At 38.3% G+C, this 17,889-nt stretch overlaps 2 protein-coding genes across 3 annotated transcripts; one reads left to right on the forward strand and one right to left on the reverse strand.

Moving 5' to 3' along the window:
• Window positions 1-1,870: 1,870 nt before the first annotated feature.
• On the forward strand, window positions 1,871-11,613 carry LOC140234646 (small ubiquitin-related modifier 3-like). Its single transcript, XM_072314679.1, has 5 exons — window positions 1,871-1,973; window positions 4,158-4,205; window positions 4,950-5,027; window positions 6,962-7,033; window positions 8,346-11,613. The coding sequence occupies exons 1-5, from the start codon at window positions 1,956-1,958 to the stop codon at window positions 8,406-8,408; spliced, it is 279 nt and encodes a 92-aa protein (XP_072170780.1). The 5' UTR covers window positions 1,871-1,955; the 3' UTR covers window positions 8,409-11,613.
• Window positions 11,614-13,460: 1,847 nt separating this feature from the next.
• On the reverse strand, window positions 13,461-17,682 carry LOC140235079 (uncharacterized). 2 transcript variants are annotated; one of them, XM_072315116.1, is made up of 3 exons: window positions 17,578-17,682; window positions 16,693-16,884; window positions 13,461-15,124 (listed from the first exon to the last, which is right to left on the reverse strand). In XM_072315116.1, exons 2-3 carry the CDS (start codon window positions 16,779-16,781, stop codon window positions 14,809-14,811), a joined length of 405 nt encoding a protein of 134 aa, XP_072171217.1. In that variant the 5' UTR covers window positions 16,782-16,884; window positions 17,578-17,682; the 3' UTR covers window positions 13,461-14,808. The 2 variants fall into 2 exon arrangements, with proteins under 2 accessions (XP_072171217.1, XP_072171218.1); XM_072315117.1 differs by having other exon boundaries at window positions 16,693-16,897; window positions 17,578-17,649.
• Window positions 17,683-17,889: the final 207 nt, after the last annotated feature.

The following is a 17,889-nucleotide window of genomic DNA, read 5'->3' on the forward strand; positions in this document are numbered from 1 at the left end:
TGAAAAAATCTAATAATACTGATGGTGATGATAATGATAATAATAATGATGATGATGATAATAATAGTAATAATAATAATAATAATAATAATAATAATAATAATAATAACAATTTTTATTATTATTATCATTATAACAATAAAATAATGACGTATTAATGATGATACAATGATAGAAAGGAGCATTGCCATCGTCATCGCCATATTCAATATTGACCTATAACATAAATTATCATAGGTGACGATAATGGTATAGCTAGAATATGGGGAAGTCAACTTTCACATTGACTATTGTCAGATTCACATTGTGTTTGTGAAATGTGCGTTTAGTGTTTGTTCAATGTTTGCCCAACTGGCCATTTGTTTACAGTGCTCCTAGTTTTGTTTTCCATAAACTACATTGTATGTACATTGTTGTATGCACGAATGAAGCAATCCAAAATAATAGTAAAAATAGAAGATTAGCAAACCAAACATCTTTTCTTGTGGCCTTCAAGAGAACGGGAGGCGCAGGTCACTATAAAACTCAGGATCAGTAGTCTCCACTCTGCTCTTCACCTTTCAGTCAAATTCATAAAAAAAAAGTTTAACAAACGTACGATTGTAAATTAACATTTTTGAACCTCGGTTGTAGAATACTCTCTATCTCCTCACTTTAGTGCCGATGGGAACGGATGTTTAGAGAAAAATAACACTTTTTCATCTTTCCATCACTCATCTGTTCTCTTTCTTAGATCCCAACAGTACCTCTCCGGAAGTAACATTACATGTAATATAGGCCTACCCCATTTCTCACACCGAGGAAAGTTTCATTTTAATCATACCAACTACTATTTTAACCTCAATTGACAGCTGTTAATTCTGAACATCCCATTAATGCTCAAACACATGTTATCGAGGAAGTATAGATTATCCATGTCGTACGTAAACTCCAAGGTTTATCGAATCGTTTGACATGAATCAGGACATTTCAGGCTTTTTTCTGAGCCACAAGGAGATATACATTGTACTCAAGTCCAGGACTTGAGCAATATGACCTTGTCAAAAAACAACCCACTGATCTCTGTGTTTTAGATACATGTATCAGTGAACAAAACCCATTTACTAGTATTAGCATCTTCCCCCCCCCCCTTATCATCACCTTTGTACACCAACAACAGAGCTGAGCCGTTTTGACCAACAAGAGCAGTGCCGTATACGAAAGAACGGCACTGTGCAAGAGCAGTGCCGTATATTAAAGGGAAGATAAACCCAAAGAGCAATGTGGATTGAGTGAAAGCAGCAACATTAGTAGAACACATCAGTGAAAGTTTGAGAAAAATCGGACAATCGATGCAAAAGTTATGACTTGTTAAAGTTTTGGTATTGGAACCGCTGGATGAGGAGACTACTAGAGGATATGACGTATGAGTGGACAACAATACAAAGAAAATATAAAGGATATTCAACAAAAATTCACTTTTCTAGAATTATGAAAGAGCAGTGGACCAACCGCTTTCATAAAGCAGGGGGAATAATTGCTACCCTTAACATTATGTCAATATCAAGTTGATGGAATATGTAATTTTCATGAAAAATGGATTTTTGTAGTATTTTCTTTATATTTTCTTGATATTGTAGTCCACTCATACGTCATAACCTCTAGTAGTCTCCTCATCCAGCGTTCCAACACCAAAACTTTAAAAATTCATAACTTTTGCATCGATTGTCCGATTTTCTTCAAACTTTCACTGATGTGTTCTAATAATGTTGCTGCTTTCACTCAATCCACATTGTTCTTTGGGTTTATCTTCCCTTTAAGATACGGCACTGTGCAAGAGTCGATGAGTATGCCCTCTATTGGCAAAAAAGGTACAACGTTTCTCCGATTCGGCCCGCGTTCAAGCATTGTGTGCGCGGTCTCTGGAAAGATCTTCGACGTTCGGTGTTATTTTGTCGGTATATAAACCTGCCAATATGTCGACGGAACAAAAAGTAAGTTGATTTTTAAATTTACGAACGTTTGATTAAGTGTAAAGAGTAACAGTTCAGGAAGTTATAGTTTTTCTATTCCCTTGAGAAAATATCTATCGAGTTGGCATCCATCGAGTTTAGTGCGTGGTAGTGCTGCCGGTGCGCATGCTGTACATTCTGAAGCACGTACTTCGTAGTTCGTAATGCGTTATGCCTTCAGCGAAACTCGTGTGTGTGTTGGTAATACGCACACACAAAGCCCATACAGCCCCATGCGCTTGATGGCATGCAGTGCAATATTCGATATTTATAGTGTTGCAGTTAAATCGATTGCCTTGTCTTCAGGCAGGGCATTTGAAAACATTTGATTTTAACAAGCATGGTTTCCCAATAGCTCTTTGTGTATACATGAAGATAAAAGATTGCCTGAAAATAAGTGAAAAACATAATCATTGTAACCTGTGTGAATGGTAATGGGGGACGTGGGACTGACTTGGTCGTTCACAAACATTGATCCATGCAGTGCGAAAAAGGTTTAAATTTACCAACCTAACGTATAGAACTGTTAACAGGTAGGCCTAAGGTGTTAGGCCTAATAGTCTAAATTAGATTTAGACCCCATCTTTTTTATTTCTACTACGACACTCTATACAAGTAGTACAACTCTCTCTCTAGAGCAGTGCTAAACCCAAACGCCATGGCTGTAGAATTCTTTTAGGCCCCTACATCATTACAGTCATCATGTGTTAGGCCCTACATTGTAAGTCTGATTCTGAGCCACATGAGCATCAGGATCATTCTGGACTGAACACATGTTATTGGATGTTGATACAGGGGATTTGACAATTGTCTGGCTCATGAAGAGAAACCTATCAATCCTCATCATCATCTAGATCTACGTAATTTACATATGAAGGAGAGTTGATCCTGTGATCCTTGGACCTTGGTCTCGTACTGATTGCTAGGCGCATAGTGTAGTGTGTATTATCTAGTGCGATATCAAAATATCTACAAAATACTAGGATGCAAAACTGGTGCAAGTAAAAAGAAGCTTGTCTGCCCTTAGCAAAGCTGGATATGCTGGACCCTTGTCTGAACTGGTCCGCAGGTGGGCAGTTGACCAGATTTTGGGTATCGTATTCCACAAGCGGATGGAGTCTGGGTAAAGAGAACATTGGTAGACGAGAGTCTTGCTATTCAATTGCAAAAGGGATGATTACCTTTTGAGGACGACTTCTTTGTGAAGTGGTAGGTGCTGTTTGAAAATGGGTGCTTGGAATGTTGAGAAGTTAATGAATGGATTTATATATCATCACAAAACTTGACGTCCTTGTAATTAGTAAAGTAGGCCACTGGAGTTGTTGGATCATGGAAGAGACACTGCTTGTTCATCTGAAGTCATTCAACACAAAATGAGCAAAGCGGCATTGTACCATCTCAAGCTTGTCGATGGTTTTTTTTTTTTTTTTGTCTTTTGTTTTTGTTTTGTTTTTGTTTTTTGTTTTTTGGTCGATGGCTCCCAGACAGTACAAGCATACTCCTGGTCTGATGAGTTTCTTGTAGCATAGCACCTTGGTCTCATTCTGGTGAGGATACGGCCCAATGATGTACAGTACCCCAGTTGTACTGCAGGAAGGTGCATTGTACTTGCTCTTTTGGCTTCCTTGGTCACGATGTTGATGTGTTTGTTCTAAATTACATATAGGTCTTTTGAGAGGTGAATACTCGGATATTTAGCAGTACCTGAAGTGTTAAATATTTCACCATGGATCCTGTAATTGTGAAAAATGGGTGACTTCTTTCTTCAGATGCACAGCAGTTGACATCTCTGTCAGAGTGCTGAAAAGTCCTCTTAATTTTGCTGGAGGTTCTCTTAAAACTGAAATATGTCTACCCTTTTTGCCTAAGTTACAAGAGCATATTAAAGCCAGGAATTATTTTACCTTTTGAAATGCTTGCAACACTAAGACATAGACTTCAGCACATGCATTTCTCCCTGATTGCACTCTGAAACACAACATGAAGGGATGAAAGATCTTTAAATGCCATGCACACTTTGTTGCACACCCCACTTCAAAGCGTGATAGTATCGTGCAACTAGGAATATGTATGTGAAATCGTGACCAAAGATGAAATACCCTAATGCATATAACTTGATCGTCTTTAATTGTTTTATGACTTTCCATTTCTGTGTTATCCACCTAGGAAGTGAAACCGAGCAATGAGCATGTGACGCTCAAGGTGACAGGAGATGTAAGTATATTGGACACTTCCCCATTAGCCATCAACCTTGAGCATTTTTACAAAGTCAACTTCTCTTCACTCAAAGAAGCAGTGAATTTCAAAATGTTGGTGGAAATGAGATTGTTAGGGTTGGCTGATGCTGGGATGACATGAACCAGGCAAAGAAACATACTGACACACACACTTTCACATACCTGTACCCCAACTCACAAACATACAAGCACAGTCACATAAGGGTGACCACAGGCATACCAGTGATTTTCGAGAGGGGAAGCCATTGAAGACAGGTTCAGGTGCAAAAAAAAAAATTGAAATGTATTGCTAGGCTGGCAGTGTTGTAACATATAGATCTATAGAAATGTAGAAGGTGGTAACAAGGGTCTAGAAAAAGATCTTCTTTGGTTTTATCGACCACCGATCAATTAAAAAAGCTTTTGAAAACCCATTTATTCCATAAATAAAACTTCCTTATAATTCTGATTTAATTTCACTGTAGCTTGGTTAATGATCACAAACTGTTTTACAAATGATTTTTATTTTGTTTTGTTTTGTTTTGTTTTTTCTTTGTTACTTCAGTGATGTCCAGAACAAATGCAATGCTCAAAATATTTTGTTGCCTTTTTCTCCCCCCTTCCCCCAAGTATCAGTAGTAATATTTATATAGATATGGCATCAGGAAAGTATTGAGAAAAGATGCGGGGGGTTGATGATTTCTTTCTTATTTATTTTTTCTAAATGTGGTTTTGTACTTAGGATGGCTCAACAATCAGCTTTAAGATCAGGCGGAAGACCAAGCTCCTGAAGCTCATGGATGCCTACCGTGACAAGCAGGTGAGTAAGAGGCTCTAAGAAACCTGGACTTTCATGAGAGCCTAGCCCTAAGTACCTGGTAATATGTATGCTGTATACATTGGAGCCAAGGCTGCACTGCCGCATAAGGTGCATCCCGACTTTGGCAAAACAGCAACAATAAACAAATGAAAAACAAGAACATCGAAACTGTGGAGGGATTTAATTCCAATAAAAAAATTTCATCACTGTTTTGAGTTTTGATAACAAGCTACTTTGTATTTCTGCATGTTTTGCATGTTTCTTAACTTTTTGCAATTATTTGATTTTAAGTTTTACAGATATGAATTGAATGGTGCAGGCTGTGTGATGGGATCCTGAAGAATAATCAAGTTTGTGGAGAATAATGGAGGGTGCTTGCAAAAAATGTTTATTTCTCAAACTTGAGAATGAGCCTCATGAGAAAAAAAGCGTGCTCATTTTTGTTTTCATCCAAACAAGTCATAGTGTAGTTTGTGTGATGTGTTCAGGGGAGGATAATAAAAATGCAAAGTTCTGATGCTGTGGCTCAACAAACTTTTTTGTGCTGCACTTTGTGTCAAATTTTTCTAATCTTACCAAAACTGGCAGGGAAACAGCATCAAGTTTACTGGATAAAACCTAATTTTGTCACAATCAGTTGCAAATTACCTGTTTGATTAGACTTTCACCTATTGGATCTGTAGGCTTCTTCAGGTCGAACGTTGTCAGAGTTGTTTTCCCACTAGCCAATGTAGCAGATCAGTGTGTGTCAGCTCCGTTGGTAGTGGGAACACAACTCCCTGACAGCGCTTGATCTGAAGAAGCCTACAGATCCAGTAGGCAATAGTAGGCAAAAGTCTAATGAAACAGGTAATTTGCAACTTATTTTGACAAAATGAACTTTCAAGCAGTTGACATACCAATGTGATGAATCTTTTCAATGAGGGAGTTTTACTGCTTTATTTCTGTAAAAAAAAAATAATGTGGTTTTGACAGTGTATTTCCCAATTAACCCTTTAGCATTGATCATTGTGAATTCCACTGAAACAAGTAATATTTACAGTTGGCGTTTCATGATCAGTGAAGCTGTAAGTCTGAAGTGACAAGTGCTACAATATTTTTATGGATTCATGTCATCTGTTACATTCTGTGGAATGTGGTTATCCCCTTGAAGCAGTGAGATGACAGTAAGGCTGGCTAAATATTATGAGGGAAAATCCAGGTATTCTGCCATGCCTCTACATGTATTTGTGTAGGCATGTTTTGTAGTTGTTGTTTTGATTATTATTATTGTTATTGATATTATTATCATTGTCATGATTATTGTCATTATAATCATTAATATGATAATGTTGATGATGATTATTTGCATTTTGTATCAACAATTCTTGTCACAGCCAGCAAATTGACATTTGCTGGGGATCTCACATTGGTCATAGGTTTGGCAGATTGATTAAAGTACAATATGTATATCAAAAGTAGTGTTAGGCAGCAGATGTAGTTTTAGTTATAGTCATGGAAGTGCCATTTTCTTCCTTTTTTGTTGTTGATAAGACTAATTTATTACTATTCAAAAAAAAACAAACAAACAAAACACTGACATATATTGGAAAGCTGATGACCAGTTATAATATAATTGGTGTGCTGTACTGAAAATCCATTGACAGAAATATTGACATTGAAGTCAAATGCCAACAGACTTTAATAGAAAATTTGCAGTGTTAATGAAAACATGACAAATCAGTATTCAGTATAAAGAGAACAGCTGTGCTGTTTTGTATTTTTACCTATTAGCCTAGTGTATGAAGTCACAATACCCAATAATGGGAAATATTGCATCAATTTCAACAACTATGTGATTTTTTTGTTGTTGCTGTTCTTTTCTTCTTTTTTTTTTTTTTGGTGTGTGAGTATGTGTTAGTAATTTTTCCTTCTCAATATTCTTGTAACTGTAGGGCTTACGAGGACATCATCTCCGTTTCCGGTACGACGGGCAGCCGGTAAATCCTGACGACACACCAGAGGCAGTAAGTTGATGTCATATTGTTTGATCGTGCATGTGGTCTTTCTTGCTTGAAGGAAATGCCAGATCATGTGACAGCATAGCTCGTCCACTGGCAACACGTTTTTGCGTGCTGATCACTTCAAGGTTTTTCTGAGAGAGGACACACCTAAAGTAATAATGTATCAGTGGGACAGAGAGTCACATCAGATTTGATAGTGACAACTGAGACATGGTTTAAACCATCATTTCCTGGGGGAATTTTGCTGCAGAAATTATGTTGTCATAAAGTGGCGCCATCTGTACAATATGTATCTTGTAGTGGATAAAGATTCTAGGAACTTGATAATTTCTTTAAAATGTGCACGAGCTCAGACAAAAAAATGAAAAAGAATTGCCATTTTGAGGGAAAATTCATGGTGTTTAATTTTCTGAAGTTTGTTGCCATTTATTAATCAGCTGTGAATTGAACGACTAAGAGGCTTTCAAAAACTCTTTAACAGATACAAATAGTATGATATGAACAGCAGGAGGCTCAAATGAAAGAAACATTCTTATTCTACCATACAAAGTACTAATAATGAGAAGTAGAAATGTGATGAAAAGATGAACAGCACCAACCCAGAGAAATGCAGTTTCTGCAATTTGATGAGTTAATGTTTTGTGAGTTGATCATGAGCTTTAATGTTAATCCTTATAAAGCCCCTGTAGTGTGGGGATTCATGGGTGGCGTGGTTCATTCGCCATCCGCTGGGAAACGTTAAAAAACCGTGTACGTGTATAGCACTAGTCAGCGAATATGAGCGTACGCTCATTAGTTAACAATTGACTCCGATCGTGATTAGCACTTACACAGAGATTAGTGATAAAGCTGTACACAATTTGTAAGGGGCTTCTCGAATACATCAGAACCGGGCCAGCCTTCCCACTTCATGGTATCCCCCAGCTACTGGATCTTAACAGTCTTCAAGTCACAACCAGAGTGTGGATTATATGGCTGGTCGTAATCCATTTTGTCGCCGAGGTAGTCTCGCATGGGAAAATCAGCAGTGGAATTTTCATGAGCAAATGCATTTTTAATACAGTGGACTTCCATTATAACGAAGTCCGTGGGACTGGCAGTTTCCTTTTGTTATATCGAAATTTCATTATAACCAAACAAATAAACAATAAAAAAACATAGAGCAGATAATGTTGCGACCTGAACTTTTACTTTGTTGTAACTGGTATTTCGTTTTAACCACGTTTGCTTTAATGGGAGTGCACTGCATTCAAATTTCGTATGATTTTTAAAGACTTTGATGCACCGTCTGTGACCCCCTTCCTCCCCAATGCAGCTCGCTCTCGAAGACGACGACCAGTTGGAAGCATACCAAGAGCAGACTGGAGGGAGAGGGTAGGCCGCATCCCCACCCTAATGGATAGGAGGAGGTTTGGTCCCTTATTTTCACCACAACCTACATGTATGGCAGCCGTCTTGCATCCTGCTGACCAACTCGTCAATCCATTCTCCCAGGACCACCGGTGTCCCACTTCACTTATTCGGGTATATGTAATCTTAATCCAGTCTGACACTGACATCATGTCCTCACTTTGCACTTCATAGATCAAGGCCCTCTTCCATGAAGACAGTCAGCCGAAATGATAATCAGTAATTACAGTTACTATGGCAACAACTAAATGACCCTCTCATAGTTAGACACACCCTGGCTGTTGTCACAGTAGGTGCAATTATTGTAGCTTGCAGTTGACATGACTTGTTTAATGTAATTGGGCCTTGATACACAAGGAAGTGGCATATTCATATGTTTGCTTTAACTCACTCTCCTGATACATTTATATCTAAAGCAATCAGTGGAAGTAACAGAGGGCCCTTGATGCGCTCTACCGCCTGTGATGCAGGAACATAAGATGATAGGAATTGTAATTATGTGTAATGTGAAAAGAACTTCTCCGTGATTTCTTAACCACTACATTTTCAATTTAGAATGAAGCAGAAAAGAAAGAAAAAACAAAAACAGGTCATCATCAAGATGGGAGCTGTGTGTATCAGCTCCCATTTCATATCTCAATTTCTAATGGATAGTGTCATACCTCGATTGTCTGATATAGGTCTGGAGTAGGCCAACACGAAAATTGCCTCAGAAGGAGGGTATCTGGCTTAGCTGTGTAGGATAGAGTTGAGAAGAGTTGGAACTAGGCATGGAAACACTCAAATTGTTGGACGCTGTTCAGAACACCAGAGTTCAAGAGGAATGTCTTTATGAATCATATTATGTTGGTTGTGGATTCTCTTTTTTTGTGTATAAATGTCATCGACACTTTGAATATTGTACATTTTTATTGCTGTATCATTGAGTTTTGTCCTCTTCAGCTTTTCCTCATTATGTTTCATCTGATTTTCATCAACAGCTAGACCAAACAGCTAAACATGTACATGCATTTTTACCCATTGCAATGCTTGTGTATAATACGGCCGATTTGTCTACAGACAAGTCTGCTTGGAATGTAACCAAGAGCACCCATAGGAGTCAAAATGGTTCTCTTACTCTCATTTAGAAGCTCTATCTCTTCGGTGTCAACCACACAACTTGATGCTGACTTTCTGTTCGTCAGGATGAAGAAATTGTCTAGAAATTCCTGGCAATGAGAGCACTGTAGGGGTGATATTATTTATCCACATACCTGGTGCATTTTGAGTGACAAAATCCCCTGCTGCAACCACATTCTTTCTTTTATTCGAATGTCAATGGGAATCCCCCCCCCCCTTCCAGGTTTTTGTCATTGAAAAAAAAACAAAAAAAAAAACCCAGATTTTTTTTTTTTTTTTTGCTTGGCCTTCACATCCTAGGCAATGGCAGCATGATGCTTTGATGCTTTTGTATGTATTCAGGCATCCCTACCACATTTCTTCTCTTTCTATTTTTTTTTTCTCTCTCTCTAACCAGAATGAGAGTACCATTGGGAATAGGCTGATTCTGAGTTATCTAGCTTATAATCCTGCTTCATTTGGACATGTTCATTTACCTATACAGATTGAGACATAGTATATGGGGAGGGGGAATGGGAGAGGGGGAGTAGTCTTAATAAATGATTATATGAACTAGTAAATCTGTAACTTAATTTCTTGTCCCATGTTTAAAAAAAATGCTTTTGCCACAAATTGTTGTGCAGTTCTTAAAAAAAAAAGGATACATGTATTTTTGTAAAAGTATTCTACACTGAGGGCAAGGATGATGCCCATCCCATTTTCCAACATTAGAGCCTCAGATGTAAATACTGAACAAGTATGTCAGAACACTAGCGCATTTGTGGACATTCCAGTCATCTGTTGTTGTTTTTTTTTTGGTCTTTTTTTTTTTTTGCATGGAGGAGAGAATGGACAGCTCTTCTTTAGCCACGATCTGATTTTGCCTTGTAAAAATCCTGTGATAGTTGGTTCTATTTGTTCGCACCTGCAGGTATATGAAATCACCCCAAGTGACCAGTGTACGGTGGCCCAGTGGTCACAGTTAGTGTAATTCTGATAAAACTGAAGTTATGCACCAAGTTGTGTGAAATTATTTTGGCCTATTGATTGTATATGTGCCGTTTTCCATAAGTTGCACATTGTATATGCAGAGAGTCGTTGAGAAAGAAGAAGAAAAACGATGTAACATATTTTACATATCATAACATAATGAAACTGTAATAAGTACCGTAGATTTCATGTACAATCAATATCTACCTTTGTTGCTTTGTAGGTATTTGCAATTACTTGACAATGCACATATTATGAATAGACGTACAATACACTTGCAACATTTGGCAATTTTTTTTTTTTTTCCCCTCTCATGAGACTATGACTTCATTTAAGCGAGGGTAAGTAATGCGTAGCACATACACAGTTTGACATTTTGCCTGGTTTAGTGATGCATTTATGTTGTATACGTGTTGTCATATTTGTAGAAGAGCTCCCCCACTAGGGAAGAAATAATGTTTTGAAAATTCGGGAGAGTCATGTAATTCTGCTCTGAGATTTTTCTTCATAGTGAATGCAACACCCCTTTCATCAGTCCATTCGTACCCCCTGCAGAGCTGCCAAGTCACCTGATTCTGCAGGGGGTGCCCTGTACAGAATTAGCTGCATCTTTGTTTCCTCATGAAAGAATATTACAGCCTCCCCCATATAGGAGTGATTTTTGTCAGTTGACATACATGTAGCACATAAGAATCTCCCCGATTGTTCTTTGGCATCTCTCTGATTTCGACATGTTAATGGTGGCAGCTGTGCCTCGTGATCGATGCAGAGAAGTACAGTAGCTCATCAAAGGAATATCAAGCCTATTGCAAAGAAACAATAAATTTTATCATAGTCACTTGTAGCAAACAATAGATAAAAAAACAAAGACCAATAACAACAAGTCAATTGGTATTTTTTGTTGTTGTTTGGAGACAATCTCTTATTCTCAGTAGAGTCTGTGCAGTATTGATTCAGTCATTAAAATGAGTCCAGTTTGTGTTCACATGAAATTAAGTCAACTGACCAAGTTAGAATAGTTTTGTGTATTTTAGTTTAGAAAACTATTGTTGCATGTTCTAATAAAGTGAAATTCTGTATTTTAATCGTTCCAAACAAAGATGTTTTAGTGTTCAGAGGTCTAGATGTCTACTCTCTCCATAGAATGAATTGTGAGAGGAGAGTATTATATGCATGTTTTGGCGTTTATGTTTATGTCAGTGCGTGTGTGTTGTGTGTGTGTGTGCATGTGTGTGTGTGTGTGTGTGTATGCGTGTGTGTGTATGTGTGTGTGTATGTGTGTGTCTCGGGCTACCTTGTGCGGGTATCACAATCAGCATGAGCCAACAAGCCTTGGGCTACTACATGGATGACGGCAAGGGTATGAGCAGTGATATTGGTGATGCTGTATTTATTTTAACATCTACAAAACATTTCCACGTAGGGATCTGTGGCTAAAAAAGGTGCTTTGAGTGAAACGTGGCGGTAAATTTGATCAATGATGCTTGATTTGTGAAGCAAGACGTACAACTTGTTGAATGGAACTTGATTTTTATTTTTAATTGTAACATAAATACGAACAAGACCAATTCATGCTTGAACAGATGTACACATATTAAGCAGCCCCCCTCTTTTTTTCTTGTGGACCTACATGTCACGATTACAAAATTATAAATATACAACATGTATAACTCATATAAAGCGAGAAACTGAGAAATATGAAGTCTGCTTGATGCTGGGGGAGGCTTCATGAAAAAATACATTAGAAGTGCATTTATTCCTTTCTTGACTTTACAAAAGAATACAAACGGTCTCCCTGACTTGATAGTTACGTGTACATCCTGTTGAGATGCGTGCAACAAGAAAAACACAAGTACATTTACATGTATCTTAGTAGCCTTCTGGAATGTCTCCAATTCTGTGTGAGTCTTGACAGCCCTGCACTGCCTGCAGATAGATAATGGGATACACTTTCAAAAACAGAAACAAACAAACAAACAAACAAGCAAGCAAGCAAACAAACAAACAAACTGATTTTTGCATTACGTTAGACCTTTCTTTCTTTTCTTCTCTTTTTTTATGCCTCCTGTCATTTAGCAGCATATCTCCGGAATTTACATTATTATGTGCAAAGACAGTGAAATAAACTGAACAAACATATCGGTGCTCGATTTTGTTGCGCATCGTAGAGGAAGTCCATCGACTGACTAATTTCCTTTGTATTGACCATTTCATTGACTTTCAGTCATTTACTTCAATCGACTGAAAACAAAACATTCACATGCCTTGTCATTGTCGTCATAAATTATTAGGAAAGTATGTATCTTGTTCCACGTTTAGCGTCAAAACTGCTGATTAGATTTTGATTTTTTGTTTTTGTTTTATCACAAGCAAATACATTGTAAATGCTTTATCACATGACATCGTACACTGAGATATTAAGACGGCGATAATGATGATGGTTTTCTCGTTGAACTTCGCACTCGTGCCTTCACCAGAGCATCATTATTACATGTAGCCGTAACAGTAGCAGTCTCTATAGGTACTGTACGTATATACATCAGCCAGTATTACTGTCAATTGTACAAAGCTTTATAATAATCACATGGGGAGAAACACGAGCGCTGTCATTTTAACAGAACAGAGACCATATTGTGACCTGTTGTGAGAGGCACGCTTACCCATGGTCTTTCTTGTTCGACAGAGGTTTATAATACAAATACATGTACTGCCATATACTAGCAAGCCTACTACTACTACTAACCTATTACTACTTTATAGGCCCTATTACTACTATACTACACGCGTACTACTATTACTACTACTGCTGATGCTGCTGCTACTACTATATACTACTACTACTACTACTACTACTACTACTACTACTACTACTACTACTACTACTACAAATACTACTACTACTACTACTACTACTACTACTACTACTACTACTACTACTCACTACTAATACTACTCATGCTGATACTACACCACGTCCTCTACCTTTACTAAAAATGTAGTAGGCCTATTGATAGTACGAAATCCAAGGACTGCCGAACCCGGTAAAGAGTAGGGGAATGGCTTGGACCCCCCCCCCCACCCCTTTAAGAAAATGGCTGTAAAAAAAAAAAGGAAGAAAAAAGTACATCTCAAATTAGGATGACCCTTTAAAATCTAACCTTGTCGTGGATTTAGTACTGAGATATTCCCCTCCTCCAATATCCCTCTTTGGCTGGCCGGTCAGCCCCGAATATTCAAAACGTTTAAAAACCAAAAGACATCTGTACTCGAACAACTCCATCCCCCTCCCTCTTCAGTAGGAGCGTATACATGTAGTTGGGCGGTAACGGGCGGCAAACCAGCCCAGACTGGTGTAACGTTTTGTATCCATCACTTCGTGGTGATAGGCATTATAGATGTTGGGACTTTCTTCATGGATGTCCTGCGTCATTTCCAAAGGTGGATAGAAGTGCAGTAACAATCCCTGACACGCACGTTTGCATTGGGCACACTATAGTTTGTCTGATCCGTCAGATATTGTGATGATTCGTGGATGGGCTTGACAGATTGGTACATTGTATGTGACTATAAGTCTGCTTGTTGAGGAATCTAAAGAATCAATGTTTGGACGGCAAGTAGATGTAACCCCCACCCCCCCCCCCCCCCCCGACCCCGATCTGTCGGCGTTGCGGGATCTTGAGATCAGTTTTCTGTCTCAAGAGTGAAGGGTCATGGCCAAGGCATAACTTCCACAAACGAAGGGTTCATGTATGCGCAAATTGGTTTCCCTGAATCAACTCTGCCTAGATGCATATTAACAGAATATACGTGATTTTAAAGCGAAAAAAAAACCCACAAAACAACACACACACACACACACAAAAAAAAAAACACACACCAAAAACTTAAAGCAAAAGTGCTGTAAGGGCACCATCCTTCTCAGGAACTGTAATGCATTCAAAAGAGAGAAACAGTGAATGCGCGAATGAATAGATGTAGGCCTACTTGTGTAAATAGTTTGATAGATACAATGTACATTGATAGGCAGATAAATAGATAAATAATTTATACATTATATAAACGAATAAACATACATGCAACAAATTGAATTGTAAATCAAAATATGAGTTGCGTGATGGACGATAGTCACATCGTTCCCAGAGCAGAATGTGTTCATCTTTCATCGCAGGGGATCCCCCGAGATCATGCTAACCACGCCCCTATAAAAGGCAACAATGAACATGACATACATCGCAAGAATGACAACCTGCTCGCACCACGCGAGTGTCCGGTGAACCTCTTCAGATTTCGGATTCCAGTTCAGAGTCTCTCTTCCGGCGCTTCTGCTCGAGGTTTTCCCCGCCAGTGTAGCCGGCAACCGTCGCTGATGTCGGCGCTTTCGTGGCGCAGCTCCGCGCCAGCGGCGTTCGAAGGGGAAAGCAGCGTTCCACCACCTCTCCGGCGGGTTTCCATGGTGGTCGACGGTCTGGAAAATCGCCATACTCGTCTCCCACCGAGCAGACGACGAAGTCCCTGTCCTCGGACAGACGTAGAGGGCGTTTACCCCGCCTAGGGTGGAGATGAGGCGCCCACTTGTTGAAAAGCATCGACTCAAACCTTTGGGATATGAGGACATAAATTTGACAAGACAATTTGTCAACTTACTGTATCACAATCTTATCAACACCGTTATCATCATCAATCATAATCATCATCGTCTTTACATCCATTGTTCATATTAGCAGTGTCACCTTCGCTATAATTTTCTGCTATGGGATAGTTCTCATTCCAAAGTGACATATTTGAAAACACAAAAAGAAGAAAAACAGCAGCAGCAGCAACAACAACAACAATGAAACGAAACAAACAGCCAGGAACAATAAAATGCCTAAGAAATGAGCAAAGAATAAATAGGCGAGAGCAACCATTTTAGATCATTGATTTATGTTTTACCGTGGGAAAGGCATTTAGTGAATAGATAAACATTAGAATTGCCTGTTTGAAAATAGTTGTTGTTGTTATTTTAAAGGAAGAAAGAAGAGATAAAGAAAATTTGAAAATAGATCACAGCATTTTTTTTTTGAGCATTGACATGTTACATGACATAATGACAATCTATTTTTACCCTCCTGATCTGGTGAAAGCCCTAATGTGTAATTTTCAATTTTAGAAAGTTATGTTGATAATGATTATAACCTCTTGTCTTTCCGTATGACTGTGATATTAAATAAGCTGTGATTTACCCCGGATGCATAATATAAAAATCATAAAAGCTGCTTCACTTTATAGGCAGGTCAGGCCCCTTGGAAGATTTGTATAATAATTCTGCTTGCCACTCAAACTCGCATATAAAAGGAGTATATTTATCGAAATTCACACGGAAGGACGTAATTGTTGTGAAGTTCAACCGATTCCGTAGTCTGTCAATCTAAGGATAATGCTCTCCGAGTTCAAGTTGACCCCTCGCCCCCCCCCCCCAAAAAAAAAATCAAAGTCAAGTCAAACATACGGAATTAAGAGAGGAAGTTACACTAGTGAGTTACATAAAGCGCAGATAAACTTTAAATAGAATAAAAAAAGCGATACTGAACATGAACAAAATGCATATAGAAATCTATTCAAATTATAGATAGGGTGATCTATAATAACATCGATTTTTTTTGTTTTTGTTTTTTGCAAAATTAATGAATTCAACTTAATTCTATTCGTAGAATTGGATTTCACATTAAAGTGATGGTATAGTTTTTGTTGAGACGAGGATTCAGGTTCTAACTCTGCGAAATAAAACACTTATAGGACTATTTGAAATAGTAAAGCGCATAGATATACAATGAGCATAGATCTACAATTATTCTTAGAGAAATTCAAAGTTTACTTGAAAAAAAAAAACGGTTTTGAAATGGCTGAGATATCCAAAAACAAAGCAAACAAAGTGGTCCTAGTAATAAGTTAGGGTGGGTCCTTATAGGACTTCTTTGTTTTGGAGTATCTCAGCAATTTGAAAACCGATTTTCATGAAATAAACTTTTAATTTCTCTTAGAATTGTATGCTCTTTAATATTTCATATAGACCAATAAGTAGTGTTTAATTATTCGCAATAAGTTGAAACCTAAATCCCCATTTCAACCAAAACTATACTATCCCTTTAAGTTTATATATGGCTGTGTATACGTCCAAACCTCACCTGTTTCCAATGCCTAAACTTTCTTTAATCGCCCGCTCTTGACAGGCCATACAGCTTTCCAAATACAAGTTGATATCGTCTCCACCCATATAGGATCGAGTATGTTTGATCGCCCTCTCTTATTATGGTAAGCTCAGCAGCTCTTTCAGGAGGGAACGTCGCTGATTAAGGCATGGTTATGGTACGGTACGACTGCAATGGTACACTCAGGTTGAGGATAATATAGAAAGAGCGAAAGAAAGGGGGGACAAAGAGATAGTGGTTAGATTTATATGATACAGGACGTATTCCGACATTTACAGCAACTGTTTATCCCCTTCTTTCAAAAAGTATAGATATAATAGTAAAACCACCATGCGCTGTTTATGAGCCTAGCATGCACTGATATGGTGTGAGCATGCACTACAGTGAACTGCTGGGAGGACATACTACAGGCTATAGAGTTCTATGAACAGTCCTAATTATCAATAGACTACGTGTGCAGCGAATAACTGCTTTTGCCCTCTAGCGGAGCTGAAGATGCTGCATCTCTTCCAACATTAGACAATAATATCATCAATTGGCAATAAAGATCTTGCAGTAAACGTCTAATAATCACGAACATAATAAAATTCATGAAAATACATAGAGCTACACTACAGATGAATATAATCAGCGTCATAAAAATGACCAAAACGTTGTACCCTCGGTATGATGGAAAAGTTATGATGAAGGTAACCCCTAGAATCTATATGACGTACGATTTGTGAAAAAAAAAAAGGACAGCGAGTTGTACGCGCTTTGATGCTTTTATGATAACTCCAAAGAAAGCGATCTTCCTTTTAAAACCTTTACGGAAATCATTTACACAGCGGTAGAGAGGTAGACAGTGGAGTTTGTACTCACCATGCAAAATTCCAATAACGGAGTTTCCATCAATAGCGGATCACAGTTGTTGCCATTTCATCTAAACCGATCGCAGAGTGACTATCAAACTGTAGATGAACGAAAATGACAATATAAATAAAAGGCGCGCATTTCCTCACAGATCAATTTATTTGCGCATAGCAACGTCTGCGCGACCGCACGCTGAAAGCTGTCTTCTGACACGCGTACAGCTAGGTAGCGCATCCCTTTTTTTTTTGGCTTTATTTGCTTTCTGTGACGTCATAGGAAACACTTGACAAGCGTCTGTAAAATGCTAGCTCACAATCTCAT

This window comes from Diadema setosum, chromosome 11, assembly GCF_964275005.1.
Source record: "Diadema setosum chromosome 11, eeDiaSeto1, whole genome shotgun sequence".
Classification (NCBI taxonomy): domain Eukaryota; kingdom Metazoa; phylum Echinodermata; class Echinoidea; order Diadematoida; family Diadematidae; genus Diadema; species Diadema setosum.